The 21,795-nt window shown below is 39.0% G+C and overlaps 1 protein-coding gene across 8 annotated transcripts in view; it reads left to right on the top strand.

Annotated features, from left to right (window-relative positions):
* The window catches only part of QKI (QKI, KH domain containing RNA binding), a 115,076-nt gene that overhangs the window by 23,421 nt on the left and 69,860 nt on the right, over positions 1-21,795 (top strand). For all 8 annotated transcript variants that reach the window (XR_006740426.1, XM_036420373.2, XM_036420372.2 and 5 more), the window contains exon 2: positions 15,696-15,838. Coding sequence is in view for 7 of the 8 variants with exons in the window: in XM_036420373.2 (XP_036276266.1) it covers positions 15,696-15,838 (143 nt within the window). In the remaining variant the exon portion in view is untranslated. The remainder of the gene's footprint in view (positions 1-15,695; positions 15,839-21,795) is intronic.

Genomic DNA, 21,795 nt, shown 5'->3' with positions numbered 1-21,795 from the left:
TAGTTGGTTTAAAATTGCTTATGCTTTGTATATAAAGCCTTTAGGACATACATTTTTGTATTTTGCTGCCTTTTATATTTTAGTACATAATACACATGAAGAATTGACATCCACTTAATACATGCATGGTCATATGTTATGTAATTCTCCTGCCATTTATACCGTGGACTACCATCTTAAAGGATGCAAAATACTCTGGGTTTATAAGGAGCATTCAGTTGATAGAATACCCGCCATAAACTACCAGTCTTTATTGTTTTACATTATATTTATGCAATTTAAAAAACTTAGATACTGAATGATAGAACTTCTATTATGGGAAATCTGGACTTTTTTATTCAAAGTGACTAGTGCTTGTCACTTCCAGAAATAACCTAATCCTTGATCCAATATACAGACTTGAGTGCTTAATTCTGAATCTTTGTATATTGTAGTTGTATTTGGAAGTGCACCTCCCCCCATGAAACACATCCTTGTTAACAGTTATCTATGTTCAAGTTGAGGCTATTTGTGACTGTTGGAAAGTGAGACCTATCTGAGGGAGGTAAATGTTTAAAATGTAAAAATACTACTGTAAATGTAAAAATAATCTTCCTTAATATACTTATAGCAACTACTGGGTTCTGAAGGGAAATAAGGATTACTTCTAGGAGATTATTAGGCTTTGGTTAGTCACACAACCCTGCTGTGATAGTTTATATTTTTGGGCTGTATGGTACATCTATATCATAAAAGGCCTGTGGTCATGACACCATAATGGTGTCACTGGCTCTCATGGGTGGGGGGTGAGCTATGATGGGTGGGGTGGCCAGCTGAGGTAGGCGGAAGCAGTCTACTTGTGCACAATTTCGTGCGTGCTGGGCCTCTACTTGCATAGTAAGAATGTAGCTGTGCTAAGTCTGTGTTCTTAAATATAGAATTATTGAAGCATTTAATTTTAAAGTAAATGTGGGAATTTAATATTTGATGGCTGAGAAAGCAAGAGTGGAAGGAAAAAAACTTTTACAAATTCTCTGTATTTAGGAAAAATTTATTGAGATATATATGCATGAGATTGCAGGTATGAAAACCAAGAAAAACTAGGAGTATGATATTTTTGTTAAAATATGTATAAGTAACTATCTTTGTCATTAAAAGTTTCATTTAAATTACTTTAAGTGGATTATAGGTTAAGTAAGCTTGTAGTATATTAGAGGCCCAGTGCATGAAATTCATGCACGGGGATGTGTATCCCTCAGCCCAGCCTGCACCCTCTCCAATCTGGGACCCCACGAGGGATGTCCGACTGCCCTTTTAGGCCAGATCCTAGTTTGCCCCTAACTGTTCTCTTCTGCTGGCCTGTTCACCCCTAACTGCCCTCTCCCCTGCTGGCTTGATTGCCCCCAACTGCCCTCCCTTGAGGGCCTGGCCCCTCCCATTTGCCCTCCCCTGCTGGCCATCTTGTGTCCACATGGGGGCAGCCATGTTTGACCACATGGCGACAGCTATCTTGTGTGTTGGAGTGGTCAATTTGCATGTTACTCTTTTATTAGTTAGGATAATGTTCTAGGTAAATTAAAATGTTTAGCCACCTCTGAAATTCATAGTTGAAAATAAATCAACTTTTATTCCCATGTCAGTGATTAGCTGCTTGGTCATTGGTTTATTTGGCATAGATAAGCTGTGGCAAGTTTAGCATTCAAAGATAGAGCCCAAATGCTAAGCTTTCCCAAGAGAATAAAGTATACTAATATTTTAACTCTAATGCTTCTTGTTCAGTAAGTCAAAACGCTGAAAGCTTTATTTTCAATTAAAGAAAAAAGCCCCCAAATTTTAAAATCTATTTTAACAGGTAAGATGAAGCTAGAAAAAGTGTACTGCGGGGTTCTAATGTACAGCTTTTTCTTCTGTTGCTTAGAAATTATTCAACTAAGGATGGTAGATCTTGCTATCCTTAGTCTTCCTAGAAATGTTTGGTTTTAAACCACTGTTGAGAGATTGGGTGTGATTGACTGGCTTTCGTTCATTTTCCAAGGTGAAGTACTGTGTGAAATAAGGTGGTGTTTTTTCTTAGATTTTATTTAAATTAGTAATACTCTACTTGTTCCTATCAATTCAGGCCTTGTTGCAGACAGAACTTTGTTTTTATAAATTCTCTTCATTATGAACTTTCTACTGGGAATATGTAGTGGTTTCAAGGAACAGATACCTAAGTTGAATGGTAATGTGCGGATCTTTAAACCTTAGTCTGGCTACTCTAAAATACACAGCTGTTCATTGGCCTTTGCTTTTGAGTAAATGGAGGAAGTACCTTGTTCAAGGAAAACAGTACCACTTTCCTGGATAACTGTAGGCATTGCTAAATGTATCAGTGTAGTACAGAGATGGGATTACGTAGGCATTGCTAAATGTATCAGTGTAGTACAGAGATGGGATTAGGAGTCTAAAAGGTAAGGTTTTGGGGGAAAATTTTGAACCACCAGCAGTATATATTATATTTTAAGCTTTTTTTAATGTATCAATTCTGCCAACACAGTCACATGTCGTCAGATTGATATATAACACATTTATGTTTTTTCCACTCTTATTCTTCTTTCTTTCATAATAATTAAAATGAGGGTTTACATCTCAATCCAGTTTTCCCTAGCATAGTCTTTCTTGCTCTGTCTAGTGTTCAGGTCCAGGTATTCATATTCCACTATCCTCGGCCTCATCTATCAATCACTTTAGCCTTCTGTCTAGGCTCCTGCTGCTACAGGAGTTGTGAGGACAGAGACCATCTTGCCTGCTAACTCCTCCCAGGCACCAGCACCATACCTCACACCCTAGAAATCCAGGATTAGCAGGCTGCTAATGCGCCAGTCTATAAATATTTGTTATTCAGTGAAATGCTTTCTTTTTTTTTTTTTTTTTAAAATATATTTTATTGATTTTTTACAGAGAGGAAGGGAGAGAGAGAGAGAGAGCTAGAAATGTTGATGAAAGAGAAACATCGACCAGCTGCCTCCTGCACACCCCCCACCAGGGATGTGCCCACAACCAATGTACATGCCCTTGACCGGAATTGAACCCGGGACCCTTCAGTCCGCAGACGGACGCTCTACTGCTGAGCCAAACCGGTTTCGGCGAAATGCTTTATTTCTATCAGACTCAGAAGTTTAGGTCTAGAGTTATATTAGATGTCCTTATAGATGAAAGTAAACATAGGCCTGAAAACGTAAATGACTTGTTGAAGGATGCACAGCAAGTTCCTGATAGATGTTAAATGAGAATCTCATCTGACTTTTCAGTCTAGGTTTAGTTTGGATTATACTCTTTTTACTTTTTCCTCTTTTTGTTTTTCCTATCTTTAATTTATACTCTCTTCCCCATCTTTTTTCACTTCTCTTTTGTTGTCTGCCGTCATTGCTTTTCTCACTAGTAAGACCACTTTAACAGCAACCAGATTTAATTTGGGGAGGTGGAGAAGTCATGTTGCCGAGGCAGTGGTTTGAGTAAACAGATCCAGCTCTGGAGTCGGAGCTAGGCCTGGACCCTGACTCACAAATTATATGATCTTTGGTAAAGTGCATAATCCCCAAAACCCCAATTTCCTAACTATAAAATGGAAATACGAAAAGTACTTATGTGTAAGGAAATCCATTTAACCAGACCATGATTATAAAGTGCTGACCTTCAGGGAAGACTTTGAAGAGACTCTTCACTTGGAAAGATGCTAGACGCCATTACTCTAAATTCTGAGTTAAAAGGTGCTCCTCTAACTAATTACTCCCCCAGTCTGCCAGCTCTTGTTTCATTTCCAGTAATGGGATGCTGTGGCATTTAAGTCAGCTCTGGGAAAGGGTAGCAGGAGAATAGAGCTGAATATTTGTTGATCGGAGAGAATTCATTTTAAACTGTGTCCTATAGAGATGCCTCCTTGTGTTGGCGTGGTCTCCGAGGGGTTCTGCCAGACAATCTACTCTTAGGAACTCAGTCTTAAGCAGGAATGTGAAGTCTAGAGCAGTGGTTACCAACCAGTGGTCTGCAGACTGCTGGTGATTTGCAAGGTTGGCAACTGCTGGTCTAGAGGAATCAGGAGCTCTTCTTGACTTCCTGTCTGAGGACTCAGTTTTCCCCTAATAATTACTTCTTAGATGTCTATATCCTCATCATATAGACAATATGACCACTGAATTTTCGTAGATCATGTTATAGGATAACTAGAGGCCCAGTGCACAAAATTCGAATTTTCATAGATCATGTTATAGGATAACTAGAGGCCCAGTGCACGAATTTTGTGCACATGGCCTTTGTGTGTGTGTGTGTGGGGGGGGGAGGGTTGGGGGGGTTGTCCCTCAGCCCAGCCTGCACCCTCTCTCAATCAGGGAACCCTTGGGTAGGGACCCTAGGCCTGGCTGGTGATCAGGGTCTATTAGGTCTGTCTTTTCCCTGTTGCCGGCAGCTGGCCCCGCCCCCACCACTGCCACTGCTTGCCATCTGTGTGGTGCTGCCCCCTCACCCCCAATCCCTCTGCAGGTGACAGACGTGTGCTGCCATTGCTGGCCAGTGGCTGGGCCTCCCTCTGCAGGGTGATTTTTCATGGGGCTTTGCAATCAATGGCTCCATGATCAGTGGCTTCGCAATGGAGAGACTGCCCACCTGCTGCAGTGCCCGCTGGGTAGCCTGGATCTCTCTCTTTAGGGCAATCTACCCACCCATCAGAGGGAGATGCCACCCACCCACCCAGCTGGGGCTCTGCGATCATGGGGTGATGGTGGGGTGTGTGTGTGTGTGTGTGTGTGTGTGTGTGTGTGCAACAATTGCATCACACCCGCCTTGGCTGGCCTGGAGCCATTGCGTGTCATAGCATGGCCATCGGGATGGTCATTCTGCTGTTCAGTCCGTTTAGTCGATTTTCATATTATGCTTTTATTATTACAGATAGTGAGAATAGAAATTCCATATAAGTTAAAATTGTCACCGCTTTGCTATATGAAGTATTGTGAGATGTTCTTCTTGGGGGCTATACCCGAATACTCTGCTTCAACTATTATTTTTGCTTACTTGGTTTCTAAAAGAGCAAGGACCATGTCTGTTTTTGCACATGACAATATCCTTAGGGCCTCCGTCAGTGTCTAGCTCATAGTAGATATACAATACAAAGTTGTTGAATGTGTGTATTTTTGAAAAATCATGTTGTATGGATTATTGACAGTTTTTAGAAAAACTCAGATTATACTTTATTCAGGTCAACCTATTTTATAAACAGTTTGTACATTAGGGAATGAAAACTTACTCTTAATTTTTACTAAATATGCTTTAAATAAAGAGTTGAACTGTGCAGACTGGAAATAAAGGTTATAAAAGACTGTAAGGAATAACCCTTTCGGTGCTATTCTGGCAGGATCAGGGCAGTCTTTTCCTTAAGATTAGTTTGTTGTTGTTTTTCTTAAAGCCAAGACCAGTCATATTGAGATGCTTGTGCATTTGATCTAAAATATATTAGAGGGTTTAGCATTGATGTAATGAACATATATTATTGACCAAGTATTTCAGAGTTTCACAAATCCAGAATAAAGAAGCCAAACCATTTTGAGGAGGAAGGATTCATTTCTGATTCTTTTCAAGGAAAAAGGAATTAGGATAGAAACAGAATCCCGGAAGAGCCGGACAGATTTCAGAGGGAAGGCTGGGTGGGAGGGTAGGGGCATTTGTGGGGAGAGGAGGAGAGCGAGATGGGAATTTATATGCATAGAAGTGTAGTCCATGGACACTGAGCAGTGTGGTGAAGGCTTGGGAGGGGCGGGGTGGGGTGGAGGGGTCAACGGGGGAAAACAAAGACGGCATTTGTAATATTTTCAACAATAAAGATATATTTTATTTTGCTTTTTAAAAATATATATTAACATAAAAGGATTGAGGAATCAAACAAATAAACCTATTGATGCTTAAGTAAGGTTTTTAAGAATGCTTTGTAGCTTTGCATATTTTTGTGGTAATAGTCCTAATAAGGTTTAAGCGGTATTTTTCCCCCCAAGGATCTAGATTTGGGAATATAGCAAAAGACAAAAGCAAAGCTATCTGCCATCAGGATTTTATTGTACATTCTCATGTAAGAGACAGGGCGATAAGCAAGAAATACATTCTGTGCCCTGTTAGACAATGGGAATTATGGGAATACATTGAGCAGGATAAAGGGGATCGGAATAGATTGGGGCAAGGTGCAGTTATTAAACGGGGGTCTGAGATGGCCTTTTTGAGAAATTGATTGACATTGGGGCAGAAATTTGAAGGAGGTAATGGAGGGAGCCATACAAATAGAGGGAATAGTTAATGCAAAACTGAGAACAGGGCCAGTAATTCCTTGTGTGGGTGTAGCTGTGAATGCTCAGGGGAGCAGTGGGGATGGGGAGGGGGAGATTGGTTAGAAGAGGGGGTCAGAAAGAGAAGAGCTGCCTGGTAAGAAGGAGCCTCTGGACCTGGTGGGTCCTTGCAGAGCTTTGTGAGGACCTGGGCATTTACATACGGAAAGCATTGGAGCAGGCTCTTACACATGGTCCAGCACCCTTTTAGGGACTCTGAGGTCAAGTGTTTTCATCATAAGGGCACAGCGTTTTTACTCATTCTCACACGAGTGTACAATGCAGTGTTCCTAGAAGCTCTGTGCTGCGCGATATTGCAACAAATTGAATTTAGAGGGAAAACAGATTGAATTCTTTAAGGAAGACAGTTAAAAGATTTACAAAAAAGTGCAAATATAAAACATTGTTGGAAAATAACCTATTTTCTATAAATTATTCTGTTAGCATGTAATGGGGTTCACTTTTATAAAGTGATTCAAAAGTACCGTATTTTTCGGACCATAAGACGCACCAGTTTTTAGAGAAGGGAAATGAAGAAAAAAAGATTCTGAAACAAATAGTGTCCTAAAATATTTTATGTGCATTAAAACCCAACATCACAGTCATAAACACATGTAATCAACCCTGTAAAGTAAACAGCAGCATTTAGAACCATTTTAGAGCCGGGCAAGCACACAGAGACCACACAGAGCTGGGCAAGTAAAAAAACCTTTTTTTTTTTTTAAAGTATATGTGTAGGCTATATTTGGATCATAAGACTCAGGGACTTTTTCCCCCCACTTCTGGGGGGAAAAAAGTGCGTCTTATGGTCCGAAAAATACGGTAATTTAAAGTTTTAATTTCTAGTACAATAAATATTAGTACATATAATTCTGACCAATGTAAGCTTTTTAAGCTTCCTTGTAGTAATTTTTATGTGTTTCAGAAAGGAAGGAAGAGGGGGAGAGAGAGACAAACATCAGTGATGAGAGAGAATCATTGATCTGCTGGCTGCCTCCTGCACACCCCCACGCTGGGGATCCAGTCTTCAGCCTCCTGGTTCATAGGTCAATACAGTGCTCAGGAGCAAAGAAATTTTAGTAACCACCAGAGGCTCACCCTGATGATAGCTACTGGTGCCCCACCTTGGTCTGGCGCCCCCACTCACCTGCTCTACCATCATCCCACCATGGCCAACACCTGCCATGTTCTGCACACGCCCCCTGGTGGTCAGTGCACGTCATAATGACCGGTTGTTTGGTTCTGCTGTTCTATTTGCATATTAGACTTTTATTATATAGGATGTCTGAAGCACACCCCATTATGTATTTGTACTACTACTTTATACATTCGTCTAGTGATGGACACCTAGGTTGTTTTATATCTTAGCTATTATAAATAATAGCTGCAGTGAACATAGGAGTGCCTGTCTTTTTTAATTAGTGTTTTGGGTTTCTTCAGATATATACCCAGACATGGAATTGCTGGGTGTTCTACTTTTAGTTTTTTGAGGTGTAATATCTTCGTTTATTTTGTTAACCGTCATCCTAGGACCGTGGTCAGCAAACTATGCCTTGCAAGCTACGTGCGGCTCTTTGGCCCCTTGAGTGTGGCTCTTCCACAAAATACCACAGCCTGGACGAGCCTATTTTGAAGAAGTGGCATTAGACGAAGTTTAAGTTTAAAAAATTTGGCTCTCAAAAGAAATTTTAATTGTTTGATATTTGACACTGTTGACGAATGAGTTTGCCTACTACAGACCTAGGCTACTTTTTCCATTGGTTTTTAGAGAGATTGGAAGGGAGAGGATTGGGTGTGTGTGTGAGAGAGAGAGAGAGGAAGAGAGGTGGGGAGGGAAGGAGAGGGAGAGAAAGAGGGAGAAATAGAGAGGAAGAGAGGTGGGGAGGGAAGGAGAGGGAGAGAAAGAGGGAGAAATAGAGAGGTCAGTTGGTTGCCTCCTGCACTCATTGGGGATCGAACTGCAACCCATGTGTTTTGGTTCATGTTCTAACCACTGAGCATACCAGCTAGGGCGAAGTGTGATATCTTTTTTTACTTCTATGTGTCTATATAAAAATACACATACTTAGTATACATTGGATTATACATTAGACGTTCTTTTCTGTAACTTGAAAGTTTTTTTTTTGTTTTTGTTTTAGTTTTTCAGGAAAATGCAGCTACTGTTGCATAACTTTCAAAAAACAAAAAGACAGCTCCTGAGAACAGTCATGGAAATAGGATGGACATTTTTATAAGACTTGCTGTTTCACATTTTTTATGTGAAATATGTCAACAGTTTTGCACTAATGTTGATTTTGACAATTTAAAGGAGGGCTATGAAGTTGAATTTAACTTTAGTTTTTCTTTTTGTGCTTATAGTTCTGAAGTGCAAACACAGTTTAACATAAAAATAAGGTTCCATATAGAGAATTATTGATAGCTTTTTTTCCTTGCCACTTTTAAAAAGTAGTTACCTCAAAGTTAAATCAGATTTAATGTATTCTTTTGTTTGAGTAAGCAAAACATACTCCACTAAGTAGTGCATATTCTCTAATAATCAACTTTTTAATGCATTTGCCATCTGTACCTTGTGAATATGGCTTTTTAAAACGAGCACAGTGAAGTTCTGTTTTCTATGGGTTTGCTATGCTCAAAGCATCTTTAAAGCTTTTTCCGGTGCTCAGTAAATCTGGTTAGAGGTTTGACAGAGAGAGCTGTGTTGATTAAGAGCATATGACAGCCACCTCTATGGAGTGGCAATTGTTCTGTGGTAATCAACACACCCTATATTTTTATGTTAGTATTTAATGAATATCACGGAAATAGAGACTAATACAACTAAAATAACTAAAATCTCACTTTGCTCTTTGTGGAATTGTGCCAGCTTAGTGTCCAGCGAGAGATGAATTGCAATAGTGAGGAAATAATAGAGCTCATTTAAATTTCAGTGAAAATGGTGAAAGCTGCATTTTAACTTAGTTTATAAAATTTATACTATGTACATCAAAGAGTAGATATTTTTATAAATAGTTGGCTCTTATTTTACTGCAGAAATTAATGGAAAATGTGAAGTTTAAAAATGCATTAATGGTCAAATGATACCATAACTTTTTCATTGTAGCCCCATCCGTATTACAGTGATAAGGTATTTTTTTTTTTAATGCATTTAAGTGTAAGGCACAAAGAAATCAGATAGATGCCCAATATAATGTCTATAGCATCAGAATAGCCAGTTGAGCAATTAGAGTTAGCTGCTGTAACATTGAGTACATGACATGTTTTGTATGAAAATGTTTTCATCGTTCAATTTGGAATGTTGCAAATCCTAAAAATGGTACTTTAATGCATTTTATTTGTATGTATGTCATTGATAGTTTTTTTTTACTTATTACTGAGATAGTTAATATTTTTAATATTTCTCAATTCTTATTTTCTTGATTTAAATTTGTTGAAAAAGTCTAAGCCAGAAAGTGAAATAAGGCAGTGTTTTATTTTTTTACCTAGTCTTCCAACATTGCAGTATTGAACTTATGCACAGGTATTATCTCTGTGGAAAATGACAACTTATCATAATTTTATCAGTTAGATTTCTTATATTTTTCTATTCTGTATTATTCATGTTATCTTAAATTGTGACATTGTACTTTTCCATGGGTCTGGTAGTTAATCCAATAGTTCATATTTCGCATTGATGTGCAAAATTTTAAGGTAGCAAAAGGTAGCATGCACATGCAACAATTCAGAAACAATGGAGTGGTGGTAGTAGAAAAGCCAAAGGCAGAAATGAGCTTGAGGCTTATGAAATGCAAGAATGATTTTGAAACAAAGCTTTTACTTAAATTCTTAGTTATGTGAATTAAGGGGAAGGAAAAAGGCTTACGGCAGATGATGTGTATTATCAGGTCAAAACAGAACTATGCAGTGACTGTTTTCCTTCCTATGAACAGAATTTATTTACTGATAATTGAGCTTTAGTTTGCAAAAGGACAAACATCAAGATAATTAAAGCAGAGAAATATGAATAGACAGTATAAGTAGCATAAGTGAAACAGATTTTTAGTCCTAAACAAAAATTTAGTTTTCAGGACATTGAGATTTGAAAAAAAATGTGATGACTATTCAAGAAAACATGGAAAAATTAGAGGAGCTGAATGGTAGAAAGGTGACTTCCCCCAAACTGAAAAATTTATATTATAAACTTGATGATACACCTGTAGGTTCTAAAACAGATTATTTCCTGTTTAAACTGGTAGATCCCAAGGAAGGTTCAGGTCCTAGTGTGGCTTGGGATTTTTGTCAGGTAACTGACAAGTTGTGCCTGCATTTTAGCATCAGGCTAGAGAAGTGTATGTTCTACGAAATTGCAGTTAGTTGGATCCTAGACTCATATACAGTCATTCCTAAAGAATGTCAACTGATAGATTAACAAGCCTGAAGGGCCATGTCTAGTAGAAAAGAACCGCAAATAATTTTTTAATTGACTCAGTAGGTATGCATCTGTGGAGACAAAATAGTATCGATGGTGGAGGTTGGATTGGGACCACCACCAGCATGTCAGCAGTGTGATGTGCTCAGCAAAGTGGATGGGTATTCTTGAACACGCTGGAAGGTGGGATATTTGAGACTGGAAGGGGGCAGCCTCAGTCTTTATACTTACCAGTTGTTAGGGAAGGGTGTATGACATAGGATTTTCTATATTAAAAGGGACAAAGACAAATTAACCATCTATTGTAGATATCTAACCATTTATTAGTATGAAAATTTTTATGAAATTAATATGAAAAACTCTTCAAATTAGTATGAAAAACTCTTCAAATATTGTAGGGCTGTCTTCATTTGAAAGAGGCATTTGGCCTACTTTATGAGCTTTGGAGTATTGGGGTGGAAGAAAGTTTAGGAAAGATTTTGGCTCGGGAAAATAAATTTGTAACATTTAAGAACTTCAGAGATGCCTAAAACAAAATTGTCTTGATCTTAGGGATATTTTTGGGTTAAGGTGGTGGGAATGTTTACTTACCTATTTTTAAACATTGGAAAATGCTGATTTATCTGGTAAATTTTTTATTTTTTATTTTTTATTTTTTTTATCTAAAATGTATTGGGATGACGTTGGTTAATAGGATCGTACAGGTTTCAGTTGTAGATTTCTATGATACAAGATTTGTATGTTGCACTGTGTGCGCTCCACTCACCGTAAAGTCTTCAGTCACCATGTATTAGGCCCCTTCAGCACCCAGCCCCTTCCCTCTGCCACTCACCACACTGCTGTTTGTGTTCACGAGGTTCAGTTTTAATGTCTCAAGTGAAGTCGTATGGTTTGTAGCTTTTTCTGACTGGCTTATTTCACTTGGCATAATGTTCTCAAGGTCCATTCATGTTGTCACAAATGGCAGAATTTTCATACTAGGTGAGTAAACAAAAGTTTCTGAACTTTTATAGTTCTCTGAACCACAGCTGTGGTTTGAAGTAGGTAATGAGTGTGGAGATGAGGGAACATTAGAGCATTGTCATGTAATGTTTGATGTAACAGAAGAACATATGAAACATACTAGTTTTGAAGTACTTCTTTGTTTCATAAAGAAGCATCTGTGAATCCACCATGTATGAAGGAACTAGAACGTCACCCATACTTATAACATGCCTCTTTGGCTGTGATTATATCACTTGATATCAACATAAACCAAAGCTCTGCTCACCAGGATTTATAGAATGAAAAATTTTGGAGGCAGAACTTTTTAAAACATGAGGGAAAATAAATGGAGTCCTTGTGCACTGAGGTTGGAAACCAATGGATTCAACTGAGTCCCTCAGAAAACAGCCTCTAATTACTAGTATATGAGGTACAGGCACATAAAGGCTAAATAAGAAACTGGTCTAAAATCCCACAAGCAATTGCTGTTAGAACTCAAACCAAAACCTATTTTAACTTGAGTGTTACAAATAACATGCCAAGAAGTGCTAATTATTTTCTGGCTAGAAAGTTGTTGTTAATAAAGGGTAGTACTCATTCTCAGCTGGTGAGATCTACCGTGCATTAGATTGTAAGTCCCTTGAGAACTAGCACTATCTTAGTCATCTTTTGTTCTTATGTGCACTGTTTCATACAGAATTTGTGTTCTATTATTGAGTGGTATATTACAGGGACTGAAAGAAACATGGTAAAAAGACTTTTTATCTTGAGAAAATGGAATGTTAAGTATACCGAGTGTGCTTTTGCTTTACCTGGCTCCTTGTCACTGGAACACTATCTGACTTTCTCTCCTCTTGACTTCCTTCTTGACCCTGCTCCCTGCACTAGCTGATGATGCCTGTTTGTGCTCCCACTTTCTGTGCCCTCACTGCTCATAGGCCTTAGCTTATCTGCTTGTCTATATGCCTTTCACAGTAGACTAAGCTCTTTGAGAGCTGCAATCATGATTTGTTTAACTTGAATGCCCTAGAACCTAGCTCATTCCTCCCTTCATTCACCCACCTACCCACCCAATCTACCGAGGAGTAATTGAGGACCCTGCCCAGTATGTTCCAGGTGGGATTTTAGAAGCTGGGAAGACAGAGGATAACAGATTCTCACGGAACTTTCAGTTATTAATAAAGGAATCACACAAATGTTTGTAGAATTACCAGCGGCCTGGCGCACGGAATTCGTGCATAGGGGGTGGGTGTGTCCCTCAGCCTGGCCTTGTGCACTCTCCAGCTGCTGGCTCCCAACTGCCTGCCTGCCTGCCTTTCTGATTACTGCTAACCACTTCTGCCTGCCAGCCTGATCACCTCCTAACCAATATCTTGCCAGCCTGATTGATGTCTAACTGCTCCCCTGCCAGCAGTTGAGGAAGCCCCCAGCTTCCCTCCTCTGCGGCCTGGTCACCCTTAACTGCCCTCCCCTGCAGAGTTGATCAACCCCAACTGGCCAGGTCCCTTCCAACTGCCTTCCCCTGATGGCCATCTTGTAGTGGCCATCTTGTGTTCACATGGGAGCAGGATCTTTGATCACATATAGGCAGCTATCTTGATCTTGCGTGTTGGAGTGATGGTCAATCTGCACATTACTCTTTTATTAGATAGGATAGAGGCCTGTATCTGGGGTTTATCTTCTAAAATTGAAACTTTGTAGCCTAGAGCGAAGCCAAGCCTTCTGGTGGCTCTGTGGCAGCCGCCATTTCTATTGGAATTTATGTATCTTCTATAATTGAAACTTTGTAGCCTGGAGTGGAGGCCGAGGCCATCCAGGGCAGGTGGAAAGCTTGGCTTCCTCCATAGCCGGGGGCAACCCTAGCCTACTTTCTACAGCTCTGTGCCTGCTGCCATTTTTCTTGGGTTTTATCTTCTATAATGAAACTTTGGTATTCTTGAGTGTAGGCCTGAGCCTGCCAGGGTGTGTGGAAAGCTTGGCTTCCTCCATTGCCAGAGAAACTGTGGTGACAGCCATCTTGGTTGGGGTTAATTTGCATACTCTGGCTGTGGGCATGGCTTGTGAGTGTAGCATAGCTATGGTTAATTTGCATATTACTCTTTTATTAGGTAGGATAGTTTAAGTTGTAAATATGTCTTCCATTATATCATCTAGTTGGATATGTGAAGGTTATTGGGTTTATGTTTTTTGAAAAAATATGCATTTTTATTGATTTTAGAGAGGAAGGGAGAGGGAGAAATAGAAATATCAGTGATGAGAATCATTGATTGGCTGCCTCCTGCACACCCCCTACTAGGGGTTGAACTGGAAACCCAGGCATGTGCCCTGACCAAACTTTGACCTCCTGGTTCATAGGTCAACACTCAACTATTGAGCCACACCAGCTGGGCTCTATGTGTTTCTTAATCTAGGCATCTGAATTTTCTCATTTATAATTGATTTTCGTGTGTGTGTGTGTGTGTGTGTGTGTGTGTGTGTTTTAATTTGATAAAATGTTTACCTGGAAAATCACACCTCTCCCCCCAACTATTGTATTATTGTGAGAAGTTCAAAGAATATTTAAATGTAATAAACTAATACTGAAGGTGCTTTTGTATAGAGACTAGGACCAAAGGATATATGTGTACTTTTAATTAGATTAAAAATTTCTAATTCCCTTTGGCTCATTACTTGTTGTAATTACCTAAACAATATTTATGTTTCAGATGTTACTTGTTTGTTGAAAACTTGATTTGAGAATTACTGTCATATGCTAATTTAAGAAAAATACTAACTTGATACTGGCCATCTTTAGGAAAGATTATATTATGAAACTGGAAATACATAAAATAAAAGAGATCTTGTCCTTATAGTTCAATTCAGGATACCTTCTTTTGATTTTTTGAAAATTTCATTTGCTTTCAGAAACAAATATTTGTTTAGCTCCGATAGGCAAATTGTTTTTTAAGAGAAAATTTTGTTATAAAATGGATATTGCCATCATTGAAGCAGAAACTGTATTAGAATATAGTGTTTTCACTGATTAAGATTTAATGACTAACTAAGAACACTTTTGATGCATTTTTGCTGTGTTGGATTTTATTTAGCTGAAAGTGATTTAAATAAAATTAAAGTGATATTTGATAGTTCCTTAATAACAATAATATATTGAAATTCCATGTTTGGAAAACAAGTACATTTTAAAAATAAAAACATTTAATTTTTAAATCCTACTGGACACAAACTCTTTCCCCAAGGAGGTTACATTCTATAATATGGAGAAATGATGACAGCTAATTTAATAATGGCAATCCTTATTACCGTGTTGTATTTATAATTGAGGTGTAATAATAACCACCTATTATTACACCCAAAGTATAGTAATAGTCGTTTCTTAGTTCTTTGACACTTCTTCTCTACTTCTATCTAGTTCCTTTCTTCTTGGTTTCCATCTTCTCCTCCGCACCCTGTAAATGTTGCTTTTCCGAAGGTTCATTCAGTCCTGCCTTCTCTCTATACCCTTCTAACGTACCTCTTTTATGCCTAAAGCTTTAAACACTGAATTTGAATACCAAATTCAGTCTTCTGCTGAACTTAAAATCTGTGTATCCGAAGTAGAAGGCAGCCTTTGGTGTTAAGTTTTGTCTGATAGGCATTCTTATGATACTTATTTGAATGAAGCTTTCATTTGGAATTTCTGGTCGCACGTATGCATGGAGAATTAGATAAAATAACAGATCTATATCACAGTGGATAAGCACTTGGGCTCTGAGGTTAGTTTTAATAAAATGTGTTATTTGGTCTTTAAATTTGATTTCTAATAGAAATAAACTTGAGGCTTTAGTCCTGTTAAACATACTTAATACAGAGAATGGTAGAATAGGTCAACAATTCTTTACTTCTTTGAATTTTAATACTTTACCAATGAAATCCCTCTACCTCCTTTTGTTTCCTGGACTAGCAAGAATATTTTTGTCTAACTCATTTAAAAATTTTTTTCACAGAAATTAGCAGAGTACGGAAAGACATGTACAACGATACATTGAATGGCAGTGCAGAGAAGAGGAGTGCAGAATTGCCTGATGCTGTGGGACCTATTGTTCAGTTACAAGAGAAACTTTATGTGCCTGTAAAGGAATACCCAGATGTAAGTATATTTTGTTTTATTCAATAGTTTTTCTGCTGTACATATTTTGGAATACTGTATATTTGATGGTAAACACTTTAGCATTGTCATCCATTTTGAAATAATTTCATGAGAGGCCTAGAGGTGTGAATAATTTGGCCTGGATAACTAAAAAATTCTAAGAATGTTTTCATCTGAATGCTGCTATGTCACTTGGAAATGTACATGGTAAAGACTTAGTTTTAGATTCAGATCAAGACGAGAGTTACGCAGAGAGCTTTGGCCTGAATGTTTGAGAGCACTAAGTACAACTCTTAGCTCTTCTGTGACCTGACCTCAAAGAAGCCACAGCCTGGGCCACATTGTCTTGTTAGTAAAATGAGAGTTTGGACCACGTGACAGCTAAGAGTCTGTTCGGCTCTAAAATTTCTGTGATAACTATTCACAACTTATTTTTTGTTACTTTTAATCCCTGCTCAACTGTTCTGTAGAAGCATTTTGTTGCAGGTAGCCTCCTTGTTCTGCACAGTTCATGTATAAATACCTCCAAACTCTGCCTTCTGTCACACAGCCCTACTTGGTCCTTTCTGGCTCTGTGACTTGTTGTAAATGACTTTCTCTTTCTCAATACACTGACTCTTAGAATAAGCTGAGACTGTTCACAGCCTAACACCTATGTGTTAGCTATACACTGATGTCTATTGGCTGGCGTCTTGTCATTAACGTTTTAGCTTACATGTCACTTCAGAGAGGCCTCTCCTGGCCATCCTATCTAAAAGCAACCTGGACACTCATTGTTTCACATAAGCTTATTTCTCTGCAATAGCTTTTATTACCTGATATTTTTCTTTCTCTACTCAGCAAGGTATTTAAAGGCACTTAACTCAAGAACCTGTTTTTGTTATTAATTGCTATTGCAGGTGTGCATGGTTGGACGTAATAGGCATCAACTACCTATTGATTAATAAAGGCATATTGGTGGCTTTTGGCTAGGTTTTAAAGACTTTTCTGAAATATGAGAAAGAGTTGGCATTATTACAAGGTCAGAAATTATTATGTGTAATGTACTCTTAAAATTCAATGATTATATTTACAATATACTAATCTAGAGAAGGGAAATGAATGTCTTAAGTTGGAATAATGGGAAAAAAGCTTTGATATTTCACAATTTGCTTTTCTAATACAATTTCTTATAAATCTAACACATTTAGTGTTTTTATAAGTAATTTTGATTGCAAATGTACAAAAATTATTGTTAACATAGGCAAAGAAAGAATTTGGTGGAAGATAATTGGGTGCAGTGAAAAGGGTTTGGGCCGGAGTCAGGGCAGCTGTGAGACTTAGGAAGGCTTTGGACCTTCTCTGTTGCAAGCCTTGCTCTTAACACAATTTGGAATCAGTGCCTTTCAGACTTTATCTTAACTTCAGATTCTGAGAGAATGTGTTTTAGACGAAGCTGCCGTGACTGGGGACATGCCCTGGTTATTGGGATGATTCCTGGAGATGAGAAACTGTGGTTTGGCAGCTGTCTCAGCTGAAGTCAGCTTTGTTTGGTATTCTATTATCTCCTAAAAGGGGTCAGCCTTCTCATCTGATTGTTTAAACTCCAGAGGGTAAAGTTTCAGCCTTAGTCATTAACATAGGATTCTTTTAAGACCTTGTTAGAGTATATAACCTTGATCTGCTTGGTCCTCATTTTTCTTTTAAAAACAAAAGGGGTGAGTGGTCATAACATTGTCTAGATGAGTGGTTCTTAAAATGTGGCTCTAGGACTCTGATATCTAGTTGAATCAGAACCCTGGGTGGTGGAACCCCAGCAGTCTGCCTTCCAGCCCCACAGGATTGTGATGCGTTTCAGTGTGAGCAGCACTGCTCTCATTCTATGTCATCAGGAATTGGCTAAGCCAAGCAGACAGGTGAAGACAGTCCTTTTGCGGGGCTTTTTTCCAGGAGGCAGGTAAAATGCAAACGGAACATGTCTCTGCTTTTGTGAAACAGGCATTGCATTCACAGAGACAGGCAGTAAGCACATGGATACTTACTTCAGGTGCAGTCAGTGCTGTGGAGGAAAATAAAGTGGGGTAAGCAGACCCATGGTGAGGATGTGTTTATTGTAAAAAACAGGGAAGTGGGCATGAACATCACCTTGGGAGAGAGCATTCCAGGCAGAGTGAGCAAGCGCAGCGACTCTGACAATAGCATGTGGGGAAGGGTGGTAAGATAATGAGGTTAGAGTGTGCAGAGGGGCCATACATACTACGTTGGGGCTGTGGGCTCCAGTAGGGATGTCAGCTACTCTCCTAAGGCATTCAGATATTTTGAGCCAGAGTAAATGAGCTTGGTTGGGTTTTAATAGATTCATTCTGGCTGCTGTGTGGTAGCAAAGAGACCACCTAGCCCTCGTGGTCGGCAAACTCATTAGTCAACAGAGCCAAATATCAACAGTATAACAATTAAAGTTTCTTTTGAGAACCAAAATTTTTAAACTTAAACTTCTTCTAACGCCACTTCTTCAAAATAGACGAGCCCAGTCCGTGGTATTTTGTGGAAGAGCCACACTCCAGGGCCAAAGTGCCGCATGTGGCTCGTGAGACCACTGACCTAGGGAACAGCAGGGAAATTGAACAAGAGGACCTAGAAATACTTGGATCCTACATAGATTGTTCGCTTACAGCCAAAAGGATTTGTTGGTTGAATAATGGGGTGTGAAGGAAAGTCATGAGTAGCTCAGAGGTTTTGGTCAGTTGGATTTACAGGAATCGCCAGTTCCTGAGCTAGGAAAGACCAGAAAGGAACAGGCTAAGGAGGGGGGTGTTCAGCAGTTCTGACTTAGAGGTGTTGAGTTTGAAGTCAGACATCCAGGTACAAGCATGTCAAATAGGTGGCTTTATGAGTTGTAGACAACTCTTAGAACCTCAAAATACCTATTTAAAAAAATATATTTTATTGATTTTTTACAGTGAAGAAGGGAGAGGGATAGAGAGTTAGAAACATCAATGAGAGAGAAACATGGATCAGCTGCCTCCTGCACACTCCCCACTGGGGATTTGCTTGCAAGCCAGATACATGCCCTTGGCCAGAACCGAACCCGGGATCTTCAGTCCACAGGCCGACATTCTATCCACTGAGCTAAACCAGTTAGGGCTCAAAGTACCCATTTTAACAAAACTATTTAAATGGGAAACTTAGTTATAATTTATAGGAGGAAAAGTTTGTTAATATAAAACTATTTTGGTTTTCCAGGTAATTTTTTCTAATGCCTTGACTTTAAATTTGTTAAAAGAATTTGAGTTGGGCTCTGGCCAGTGTGGCTCAGTTGGTTGGGCATCGTCCAGTGCACCGGAAGGTAGCTTGGTCAGATTCCCAGTCTGGGCACATGCCCCGTAGTGGCTCCATACCCTCTGCTCCATACCCTGTGCAGGAGGCAGCCTATCACTGTTACCCTTTCACATCAGTGTTTCTCACTTATCTTCCCCTCTCTCTAGAAATCAATAAACTAGTCTTGAAAAAAAAAAAAAAAATTTGAGTTTGGGGATCTGCATGTAATTTTTGAGTTTTCTTCTTTGAGGTTATCAATACACACCAATAGAGTAGTACTGTTTTATGACATATGTTAAGAACTTTATCTCACCTCTAAAAAATTTAAATATGAAATTTAATATCAAGGGAGTCTGTAGATTTTGGCAGTATGGAAAAAGATTTCAGAATTATGTATTAGATATTGGCCACTTAAATCTTAGAAGTCATTACATATGTCCCCCCATTTGTATATAAGCTGGACTTTGTGAGTGAGTTCATTCCACTTGATTAAAAAACGCTTGTATTATTAATATTAAAGTTTCAAAGGGGCAGTGCTGCCCAAGTATGGACTCAGACCAAGACCTCTGGCTGGCTCTGCTATTTGTTTTCTGAATTTGGGCAAATTACTTAGCATTTCTGGTCCTCCGTTTCCTCACCTCTGTAATGGAGATGGTAATAGGGTTCCTGTTCCATGGGATTATGAGAAGCTATAGTGAGTTTATGCATGCAAGGCATGTAGAAGATTCCTCTTCACTGTGTAAGTGTCACCGGAATGTGAGCTCCGTGGTGGTGGGGGTTTTGTATATTTTCATGTCTCCACTTAACCACATGGTAATGTTAGATGGACAATAAATATCTTTGTGTGTATCTCTGTGAAAGGCTCATTCTTTGAAATATTAGTAAACCTTTAAAAAAAACATACACACCTTTGCATCTGCACATAACAACTTATTTATACAAGTGTTCCTTCGGAGCTCTTGTTTTGGGCTTGGCTGTGTACAGCTCTGGGATGATAGGAGGAGAAAGTCTCAGACTCAGTGTTTCAGAAAGGAGGCAGTACTGTACATTGTTGTCCTGCACAATGTGTTTTAATCAGTGGCCTGATGTGGGAAGGAGAAGGTAGTGTCAATAGCTCATTGAAAATGTACTCTAGTGTGTACCAATCACATCCTGGGGGTGAGGATATTAATTCCATTGAGAAAGCTTAACATAGTGGAGATAATAGTGGGGTTTTGAGCTAGACAGGCCTAGATTTAGAATCCTGACTTACCTTACCCCCTTACTGGTGTTGTCAACAGGTGCCACAATAAAGCTCCATAGCAGGCTATCCTAAAACACAGTGCCCTAGAATAACAGATTGGCTTCTGTGCTCTGGAGTCTATACTGTTTGTTGGCTAAGGTTCTGCTGATTGGGCTGAGCCGAGGTTATCTAAGCCTCAGTCTAGGCTGGTTGCCAGTGGTTGTTCCTGTTGAATTCAGCTCAAAGCGGCAGCAGCTACTTGGAGCTTCTCTGTTCATGGCAGGCTACTGAAGTGCCAGAGACAGGCCAAATTGCTAAAGCACATGTAAGGCTTCTGCTCTTGACCCATCCATTAACATTCTGTTAGCTCAGCAATTGTCAGCTAGGGGGGTTTGGCCCCTCTGGAACATCTGGCAATGTCTGGGAATATTTTTGTTTGGCAAAACTTGGAGGGGTTACTAGTGGCATCTAGTGGGTAGAGGCTAATTATGCTGCTAAACATCCTACAATTCACAGAACAGCCTCCCACAACAAAGAATTAGCCCCCTAAAATGTCTGAGGTGAGATGAGAGGAGAAACAGTATTATCAGGTCACCCTGTCCACAGTGAGAAGGAAATGGGGATACATTTTGTGAAAATAATCGAGACTGTCCCATTGGCTTTGAGCACATGTTTCTTTCCTAGAGTCTGTTTTCTTATCTTTGAAATTATAAGGTGTACCTCAGAATTGTTTGGAGGTATCAAGATATCAACTATATGGCATCTGACAGAGCACTCAGTACGGCTCCTGTGAGTGAAGAAGAGAAGAAATCCTCCCCTTGAAAGAGCCCACAGTCTTATATGAAAGATAAAAGATGGTGCATTAGACCATTTAATACCTTTTAAGTTTGTCATACATTCATAAAATGACAGACATGAGTGAAGATAAAAGCTATACATAGGCTATCGAATGGTAGTGTGGCCCCTTAAGTTATTAAGGACTTGTTTGTGTCCAGGGAGAGCTTATAAACTGTGTGTGAATGGATTTAACTCTGACTGATATAAGATGTTACCTTTCAATGAGTCAGTAATAATTCTGTCATTAAATGTTCCTAGTTATCAATTTTGAATTATTGAGTAATTGTTTTATAAGGTCTACCAGAGTGGTAGATAGTTTTAAATATGGCAAGGTCTAGCTATTAGATATTAGTTGTCCTGTATATACATGAACAGATTAGATTGCTAAACTGTTGGCTTGGGATATGATGAAATTGTAGTGAGACTTTTCTCAGAATTTATATGAAGATACCTGTCTTTCTGGTGTTGTAAAATGGGTTTTAATTTTGAATGATTATAGCCTTGAAAGGTATGTGTTGGATCTATACTACCCTGTTTCCCCGAAAATAAGACAGTGTCTAATATTAATTTTTTCTCCCAAAGTTGCACTAGGTCTTATTTT

Source organism: Pipistrellus kuhlii, unplaced genomic scaffold, assembly GCF_014108245.1.
Source record: "Pipistrellus kuhlii isolate mPipKuh1 unplaced genomic scaffold, mPipKuh1.p scaffold_m20_p_67, whole genome shotgun sequence".
NCBI classification, from domain to species: domain Eukaryota; kingdom Metazoa; phylum Chordata; class Mammalia; order Chiroptera; family Vespertilionidae; genus Pipistrellus; species Pipistrellus kuhlii.
Note: the sequence above shows the minus strand (reverse complement) of the source record. Positions and strands in the feature narration are given on the sequence as shown.